This window comes from Nicotiana tomentosiformis, chromosome 2, assembly GCF_000390325.3.
Source record: "Nicotiana tomentosiformis chromosome 2, ASM39032v3, whole genome shotgun sequence".
Classification (NCBI taxonomy): Eukaryota; Viridiplantae; Streptophyta; class Magnoliopsida; order Solanales; family Solanaceae; genus Nicotiana; species Nicotiana tomentosiformis.
The window spans coordinates 53,452,023-53,461,881 of NC_090813.1; the positions used below are offsets into that span (position 1 = coordinate 53,452,023).

General features: G+C 30.9%; 1 protein-coding gene across 1 annotated transcript; it reads right to left on the minus strand.

The window, feature by feature from the left end:
- Positions 1–1,537: 1,537 nt before the first annotated feature.
- On the minus strand, positions 1,538–5,305 carry LOC104094965 (protein RGF1 INDUCIBLE TRANSCRIPTION FACTOR 1). Its single transcript, XM_009600988.4, has 4 exons — positions 4,888–5,305; positions 2,855–2,929; positions 2,645–2,785; positions 1,538–2,131 (listed from the first exon to the last, which is right to left on the minus strand). Exons 1-4 carry the CDS (start codon positions 5,062–5,064, stop codon positions 1,796–1,798), a joined length of 729 nt encoding a protein of 242 aa, XP_009599283.1. The 5' UTR covers positions 5,065–5,305; the 3' UTR covers positions 1,538–1,795.
- Between the last annotated feature and the right edge of the window lie 4,554 nt (positions 5,306–9,859).

Here is a 9,859-nt window from a genome sequence, read left to right on the forward strand (position 1 = left end):
AACTATTATTAGTTGCTAAAAAATAGTTCCCTCAGTCTCATCGGCGGCTACACTTGCTTCGGCAGTGTCAGTATTTTTGTGCTCATTTTTCTTTTCTATATGCTTTTCTTTGTTTTTCAATTTAAACATCTAGAAATAATGTGACCTTTTTTATGACAATATTTGCACATGACATTTTTGTATCTGGATTTTGACCTTGATTTAGGTTTCTCACTACTTGAATCTTTCTTATTGGATCTACCTCTTATGAATAAGCCTTCCCCTTGGTTCCCACTAGTTTTTCTAGTAATATCTCTATCTATTTGTTTTTTTGATTTCAAAATAGATTTGATATCTTTATAAGAGATATTATCCTTTCCATAAAGCATATTATCTCTTATATGTTTAAACGACTAGGGTAAGGAAACAAACAATAACACAACTTGATCCTCAACTTTGATTTCAGCATCTATGTTACTTAAATCCATAAGAAGAGAATTAAAAGTATCAAGATGTGTAAGTATAGAGGTACCTTCAGCCATACGAAAAGTGTAGAGTTTTTGCTTTAGGTAAATCTTATTTTTTACTGTTCTTTTCATTTATAGGGTTTTAAGTTTTTCCCATATGCCTTTGGCTGAGCTTTCTGGTGCAACTTCATGCAAAACCTCATTTGAAAGATTTAAAATAATACTTGCTTTTGCCTTTTGTCTATGACGACAAACTCCTCGTCCGTCATTTTATCCGGCATCTTCTCTTTTTCTTGCAGTACCAAATCTTAGCCATCCTGAATTGGGATAGCTTCCATCTATAATTGTCACATTCCGAAGTTTGCACTTTGGTCAAATTTCTCAACATAAGACTTTGTTAGAGTCATTTTGGATATCTAAACTAACCCGGTTAGATCTGGCTTTGATACCAATTTGTTATGATCGGGTTACCGGGTAGTGCAGAATTTAGCCAAACAACGTTATAATGACAATAACAAGTGAAAAGCTCTTGAATTGGTGTGTTTGCAAATGAGGAGAAGCTCCTCTATTTATAGCAAGAAATTATTGGCCTAATAGTGGATATTATGTCATGACAAATGTCATGATCCACAAATTTTATTATAATGGATATTATGTCATGACAAATATCATAAAAATTTGGCCATATTACCGTACGGATAATTGCAGGACGAGCGAACATTTAAAATTATCTTTAAAATTATCTTAAATATGTTGAGACTGCGCCGTCCGCTCAAAAAGGAAAAAGAAAAAATCACATGTTCATCTAATCCAGTAGATCACACGTTTTACAAATCAAGTGGCAGTCATAAATCTGAATTAACATAAGATAATTGAACAATAGAGAAAAGAAATATACACATGTCACTAACCAACAATAATAATATATCCGGTGTATTCCCATAAGTGGAGTCTGACGAGGGTAATGTATACGCAGATCTTATTCCTATCTTATGAAGGTAAAAAAATTATTTCCGATAGACTTTCGGTTCAAGAAAAATATAATCACAGTATTTTAAAAAAGATATACAGTAGAAAAAGAGATATTGTAGTCAGTAACCACAACATAAAAATCATATAGATTTTAATCATATTTATATGTTCAAGTTCCATCGAGCCAGTACAAAATTGGTGATAATTAGAGAGCTTAAATATCTTGTCGAAACCTCTCTAATCATCAACCTATGGCTTGCAATGGAATCACTTCGGGGTAAAATTACACGCATAATCCCAGAGAACTAATAATACTGGAAATATTACAATAAGTACTAAATGGAGTAATTTATTAGCGGATATTCACTAATTAATTTTCAAGAAAGAGGAGATCTTTGAGGGGCTCCCTTTCTCCTATTGCTCAACGAAAGAACGAGTCCAGGGAAAAACCCACTGTTTTTCTTCTTATTATTTTTCACCATACGGGCATCATGTGAAATACCAGAATTGCCCATGCCATTATTTGAGCAAGATGAGCCTCTGCATTCTAATGGATCTTCTAAGATGGAGTTGGGAGTAATTTGGCTTTCCTCATCGAGCAAATCAGAGGTGTCCACGTGGAGTCCCTCAAATTGGGAGAGTGCAAAGTCAGACTCATCAAACCTATAGAGAATGTTTGATAGATCTTCACCTTGATACACCATATAATCAACCTGCATCATAGTGTTGCTTGCATTTTTAATAATTATTTATTTCACAGGGCTAAAAATGTAATATGACAGCATGCTTAGCCATAATTTTTCCATCCATATAAATATTTGGTAAGAATATATATGCGCCGACTATTTGTAGCTTGATGATACTTTCAATAAACAGTTATTCATATTTAAATTTCCATTAACATTTCTTTCTCAAAGAACTATGTCGTGTATGAGCAGAGGTAGATGGAACCTGAATTGAATGAATCTACTAAATTCAATATTTTTTGTATGAAGTATGACTATGTAATATAAAGACGTAATTTTTGCAATTTCAAAAGTGTAATTAGTTCAACAATCAAAAACTTTATAGTTGAATCCATCAAATTCAAATTTTGAATCGGCCTCTATCCACCGGATGGTTGTTTTGGTTTCATAATTTGTAGTGGGGCGGGGGCGGGTTGGTTTTTATGTGGGGGGGGGGGGGGGAGGGTGAGAAAGATAAAAGAGAAAGAATAGAAGGTGGACCTTGCAAGAGAGAGAACAAAAGTTGAAGGGATCCTGAAGAACTCTGTCACAGGTAAAACAAGAGTTGCCAGAAGCCTTGCATGACCTTGATTGTGCTCTCTGGTTCAAGAATATAACTTTGGCACTGTTTATTGTGTAGGGCTGTCAAACAAATAATAACCATTATCATATTATATAACTTTTAAATAAGAATTCTACAAAATTTAATACCTGAATGTAGGAACAGTCAATTAACTTCTCAAGGTCATCCAATCTTATAACATCTTGGTACACGTATCTTCTCACCTGTAATAGAAAAATACAAACCAAACTATTATATCAAGTTTAATACGTTATTCTTTAATTTTTTTTAATCTTTTTCCTGTCTCAATTCATAGAATAGTTACTTTACATCACCAAGAATAATGAGATCCGAGTACGAGAATAAATGCTTCAATCAGAACTAGTAGAATTAATCAAAAAAATTCAACAAGGATAAATTGAAACTGGTAATCTTTAAATTTTAATTAAACAAGCAATTTTGTTCGATAATTTTATTACAGTAAAGCTAACAGGGGCGTATGTAGCCCTATAACACCGTGTTCAATTGAACTCATAACTTTCGACGCAGAGTAAATTTAGATGTAAAAAATCACTAAAATCATAATAAATTATAGATACGAGCTTATAACTTTAAGGATATAATGAGTTCAATAGTAAGATCCTAAAAGTTGAACCCATATAGTTTAAATACTTAATTTGTCTCTTATGCTAATATAGAGAAAGTTGGCAGACATCTTAGTATTTTAAGAAAAATGAAAGAACTTGGGAGTTATTTAAAAGAAAAAAATGTCGCCAATTTAAATAAACAAGAAAATAAGGAATTTCAGTAAACGAAACAGAAGAACTTGGAGATGAAAGGAAGTTGATATTTACAAAAAAGATAAAATTAAGGAAATAAAGCTCTTCTTGGTTTATTTAGCTTCTTTTTTTTTGCCTTGTCCTGTAATTCATAGAAAATTCAAGTAAATGGGAAAGGTACATGTTTTTGGAACACGTTTTTCTATCCTTTAAATATCTGAAATTTCCTGTGAAAGTTCTCTTCATTAGCAATTTTCGTTCAAAACTCAAGTAGTAGAATTAACAAAGGTGTTAAGAACACTTTTGCTCTTAAAATAATTATGGGGTTAAAGTACTTATTTAACTAAATTTAAGGGGTATTATATCATTGATTATGTAATTCTCCTACCTAAGAATTATAAATTAGAAAAATTCTACTGTAACAACCTGAAATCTAATAGGAGTAGTAGGAAAAAGTAAGGTAGTCAAGTTTGAATCCAAGAAAAGTAAATGTGAATAAATGAACTGAAAGAATTGGGAGAGAGAAAAGCATACAGAAATGAGTACTGAAAATGTTGAAAAAGACAAAATAAACTAAGAAATTAATCTTTAATTTTGATTTTTGAGAATTGGGTCAAAACTGTCTTTGAAAGCAACAGGTGAGGAAGCTTTGCAGGGGGAAATTGGGTGTAAAAGAAATCTTCTAAAATAGGAAAGCAAACAGCTCCAAAAAGAGGGAACTATAGCTCCCAAACACACTACTTTTAGTAATTGACAACACAATAGAGAAATTCAGTATACAACCAAACATGAATCTTGGAGATTGTAAGTAAATATCCAAAACATTTACCCTTTAAGCTCCACAACTACAAATCCACTTAATTCAAGAAATCATTTGGAATATACTCATAAATAATTTCACAAATATTACTACCAACAACAATTAAACCTCAAGTCCAAGCAAATTGGAACGGTTATATGAATTCTCAATGCCTAGTTTAAATTCATCAGTTTAACAAATAAATAATTCAAAAGAAAATAACTTCTTTTAATTTCAAAAATATATAAAATAAAATAAAAAAATTCTAATGTTTTACGCAAATTAGAGACAGTTCCCTCCCTCTCACTTCCAACCTTCCACAAAGCAAAAGAAGAAGAGAATTAGAAATTTTGATATCACCTAACAAGAATTACCTTATGAAGCAAGCTTCTTAGTTCCCCAATTTATACTCTTAAAAATTCAAACTTATTCTCGGATAAATAAAAATAAAATTCAAGAAAATAACAAAATAGCACATATACAAGACATGTTAATAATAAAACTCTCAAAAAGGAAGCAAAAAACTCAAATGAATAATTAAAGTTTTATCTACTACATAATTATAGTATAAAGAATTTTTATGTGTAGAGAGAGAAATAGAGACCTGAAGAAGAGGATGAGAGTGATGAGAAGGAAGGCAGTGAGGGCAAAAGCTTTGACAACACTCTAAGCAGAAGATGTTTTTCTCATTTTTTCTCCTATTCCCGTGGACCCCACATCCTGAGAAGAATTTCTCAGCCATTAATCCTTCTAACCATGCAGGTTTCATCATCTCTTCCATCTTATGATCCTTCTTCTTTTTTATAATTTGTTTAAATTCTCTTAACAAATTAAAAGTAAGAAAAATAGTAGTATGTAGCTGCTATGCTATATGTAGAAAGAAGGTCTCAACTCAACAAAATTATGTATCTATGCAATTGTGTGCAATAGAATTATACTTATATTATATATATAGAAGGAGCTAAGTAGGGGTGATGGGGTTGGAGGTGTGTGGGTCTGAGGACTGAGGGGTGGCTATGGTACAATATGGCTTTTTGGTTTTAGAGAGACCCTCCATCTTTCTATTTATATTTATAATATTGCTGCTTCCAAGAAAACCACCTCTTTTTTTGCATTTCTTTAGTCCAGAGATTAGAATTTATAAAATATAGAAAAAAAAGTACACAAATTAAGAATAACATTATGGAGAACTGTATAGACAAATGGACTAATTACTATCATTTGATAGGTATACCACATCAAGCATGTTCTTTGAAACAAAAATCAAGGTGTATATCGCATATACCATCTTATAACAAAGGCGAGCATAAAAGATAAAGCGTTACTACGAATACCATTTGTTCGCTCTTCTCATGTTGTGCCCACTGCCCAGCATACAAGTGCGTGATCTAATGTATCAAACTCAAAACCTTAGCATATACATAGGTTCGGGGCGGAGACAGAAGTCGAGCTATGAGTTGCTCGAAAGTGTATTTGTACAAAAAAAATTATTAAATTTAGAATTCAATCATTAACACTTGAAGTCTCGTTCTAAAATTTAAAATTCATAAAATTGAAATACTAGCTTTATCTTTGATAGGTCAAAACTTAATCCAAATCAGTTTGGTTAGCAAGGGAATAACCTATGAATATTGATAGAGAAGGTTGCAAAGGATTGTGTCCGAACTTGTAGCATGATATTACTATGTGGTTTTGATGATCTTTCCAAAAGTTCAAATTCCTCCAATTATATTATTTTTTCCTTGTTGTAATTAAGTAAAGTTGGATTTGCAATGTCCAAAATCATAATAAAAAGAGTCGTCATAATTGGGCATGGTGAGGGATGACTATTGCAAAGCCATTAACTTGTGTGTACTTATCTCTGCATCCCTCCCCCACTCCCAAAAAAAACCCCACAAAGAAAATATAGGTATCATCATTTTTAGCCCGCGTCAGAAACTATTTACATCTGATAATCGAAAAAATATATAAAACCTGTATAAATTTTGTATATAATATACATAATGTATATATAAAAAATATATAAATTTTATATATTTTTTCGAATATTATTTTTGCAGCGGCTATACAGTGTCATTTTTTCAAGAAAAAACACACAAATCCTGATTGTGGGACAGGTTTATTTTGAAGCAGCCCATTTCTTGACAATCCTAGCACCTCTAAAGCCCAACACTCCTTTTTTTCCCCCTTAACCACAAGTGAAAGCCGGTGAGAATTGCATTATTTTTTCTTTGTGGCCAAATTACGTGATACATCAAACATATACAATATATTTATCATTTGTAGCTATATTTTTAGCAAATTTATCATTAGTACCTATATTTAATTTTTATAGCAAATTCATGAAATAACAAATTAATTATTTTGAACTGGAATAAGAGAGCAACAAGTTCTTGTAACTTAGTTGGTTAAAGTGCTTGCTTAGTTAGCGGAGGTCTTGAGTTCGACTCTCAAAAAGAGTATTTTATTTTTCTGTATTTCTGTATTTCACCTTAGTTGTATTCGTTGAGCAAACGAATACAGTCGATATAGGTTGTATCATTTATATACACCCATGTATACAATCGATATTGGTTGTATCCTTCGTATACACCCTTGTATTTCGTCTTGGATACAGTTGATACATGTTGTATTCATTGCGCAAATGAATACAATCGAGCAAACAAATACAGTTGATACAAGTTGTATTCGTTGTGCGAACGAATACAATTGACATATTATATTCGTTGCACGTTTGAATACACGTGATACAAGTTGGTAACAATTGAACAGTAGCTACGAATGGTAATTAGGCAAACTATAGTTACTAGGCTCTAAACTATAGTGCTTTATGAAAATTTCTCTTCTTTCTTTGGGTTCTTCATTTGTGGACGGGTCACGAATTCTAAAAGTAGAAGACGTCACTAATGTTTGTATTAGGGTAGGTTGTTTGAATTATATCCTTAGGAGTGCAGCTCGTACCCAAAACCTGCATGACTACAGAATGCTTGCACCGAGATGTCCTTTGGTTCTTCATTTGGGGTTGGTGGGGGAAGAGGAGACATGGGTTGGGGCGGAGCTAGAGTGCGGGGAGCGGGTTCGGCTGAACCCAATAGATTTGGTTCGAATCTTATATTTGTCTTAAAAAAATCCATTAAATATATACAAATTACTAATTTAGAACCTAGTAACTTAAAACGAATAGAATTCCGAACCCACAATCTTGATTTTTCTTGTTGAAGTAGACATGATTGATCTAAAGAGTTTACTTAAAAATATTTAAGTGATTTTGCATTACGAAAGATTCATATCATAGTTGTAGTTTCGATATAATGAACTTGAACTCTTTACTTCATTCCAAATTTGTAAAGCAAATTACAGAGTGGACCGATCAACACTATGCTGAGCTTTTAGTGAAAAGCCCACCTTGTCATTGAAAAATGGAAGAACTTTACTTTCTTCAGCTTTGAGAGAGTTTAGCTTATTTGTTCATCATTCATATAATGCTCTTTGGGAGGTAGTTTTTCAATCAACAAATAGACTTGCATAAAATAAAATAAAATTTAAAAAAAAAAGAGACTTACAAATATAACACTCACGACTAGGATTTGAATTAAAAACCTATTTGATTATTAAGGTTGTACGGTTAGGTTTCCGTTAAGCTATGAGCACACAAAAACCTTATGGTTGGTTAATTGTACATTTTGGTCTCTAGTCTTTTTATTTATGTAAATAAAACCCCTTTAATTATTTAGAATCTATATATTTGAGGAATATGATTGTGAGATAATTCACTGATAAATGAATATATATATATATATATATATATATATATATATATATATATATATATATATATATATATATATATATATAAGTTCCTTTAAAATAAAGAAACAAACTCAAAAAAGCAGAGATTTTAGCTAGTGGAAGTTATAGAATCTATTTGGATAGTTCTAATATTTTAAAGACTTACAAATCTTTTGAAAGTGAAAAAAGAGTTTTTCAATGAGAGACATCCTCAAATCACTTCTTCATTTAAATTTTCTTTTTAATGAAAAGCTTCTTAAAAAACAACTTAAACAATAACGCTCTTCAAATATTTTTGAAAAATCTGTTCTCAAACAAATCAGCTCCCAATTTTGTCTGTCTTATCACCTTTTCTTTTAGTGTCCATTCTAAACGTGAACCTCTGGTACAAAGGATGGTACACTGCATTCATTTCTAATGTTGTCCATTCGTAACTTATCTACTCCCTCGATTTTAATTTATATAACATAATCTAATTAGGCTGAGATTTTAAGAAAACTAAAAAATTGACGATATATGTCATAATGCTTGTATGTACATAAAAAAAATTAAAACTCGTTATTTTAAATATTCTTTAACAGTTTTGTAACTGTAAAATTTTTCATAAGGGTAAATGAAAAGTTCAAGATTAATTAAATTCAAATTTTAAAAAACTCCATTTTTTTAAAGGACTAGTAAAGAAATAACATCATTTTTAACGGGGGTGTATTATATATCAACTTACCCTTCTAAGGAATTCATCATCCACTTAGCTCCTTTGCTTCAATTGTTGTCCAATTAAGAAGATTAATTTAAGAGGGAAATTCCGTTTTATTCTTTTCTGTCTAATTTCGTTCTAATCATAATTTGTCTAATATTGATGCTATATTCGTAAGATCATTTCTTTTAAAAATCTTTCTTTTGCTCAAATACCCTGCCCAATTTTCTAAACCTTATCATGAAATAAAAGGAATTAAAGGATATATTGAACCCAAAAAAAAAAGGAAAAAAGAGGGAATTTGTTCAAATTTGAACACACACCTTGCAAGTTGCATCCCATTAGACATTATTCTCATTCTCTTTTTAAACAATATATTTTCACCTTTTTGTCAATAAACATCATTCTTTATTTTTTTTACAATTTATATAATACTTGGCATATTTGTCTCATTTTAGTTTTTCCTCGAAATGGAAGCTTAGACTGGTGGACAGATGACAAAGTTGTCCTTGTTAATAGTATTAATAATTTGTAATTTATCTTTTTATCGTTTATGTTAAACTTGTAAATCTCATTGAACTACTACAATAACAAGTGCACAAAATTGTTGTTGAATGACTCGAAAATCCAAATTAGTGTCCTTTTTTGTCTTTTTATTTTTGGAACTTGTGTAACTTAAGATTAAAAATTATAACTAAAGCAGTTGTATGTGATCGTTTTTTGGTAATGACGAAAATGTCAACCTATTAATCTCGAGAAGAATATGCCGTTAGAATTATACAAATTATACAAAGAATAGAACGCATAACGGCGAATCAAAGCATTAGGGAATTTCACAGATTGGTCGGTGTATTTTGTTGTTAATTTTACTATGCAAGAATTCTAAAACTTTAAATTTTTTATTCTTACCTTATTCTTGGACAAATAATAGAATCTAACTTCCTTGTAAGTAATTAAATTACTCAGGAGCAAACATTTAATGGTTGATATGATTCAAGTGAATTCACTATTTTAAACTTATATCACGGAAATATATGTGATTTTTTTGAAAAGTATTATAATATTAAAATTTAAACTTTTACTTCATTGA

Bases quoted from the DNA above. Each gene is read 5' to 3' on its own strand.
- LOC104094965 (XM_009600988.4), bottom strand. From the start codon at position 5,064: ATGGAAGAGATGATGAAACCTGCATGGTTAGAAGGATTAATGGCTGAG. The intron at 2,786-2,854 runs GTATTAAATTTT...TTTGTTTGACAG, and splicing joins TTGACTGTTCCTACATTCAG to CCCTACACAATAAACAGTGC. The intron at 2,132-2,644 runs GTCCACCTTCTA...ACTATGATGCAG, and splicing joins TTTGTTCTCTCTCTTGCAAG to GTTGATTATATGGTGTATCA.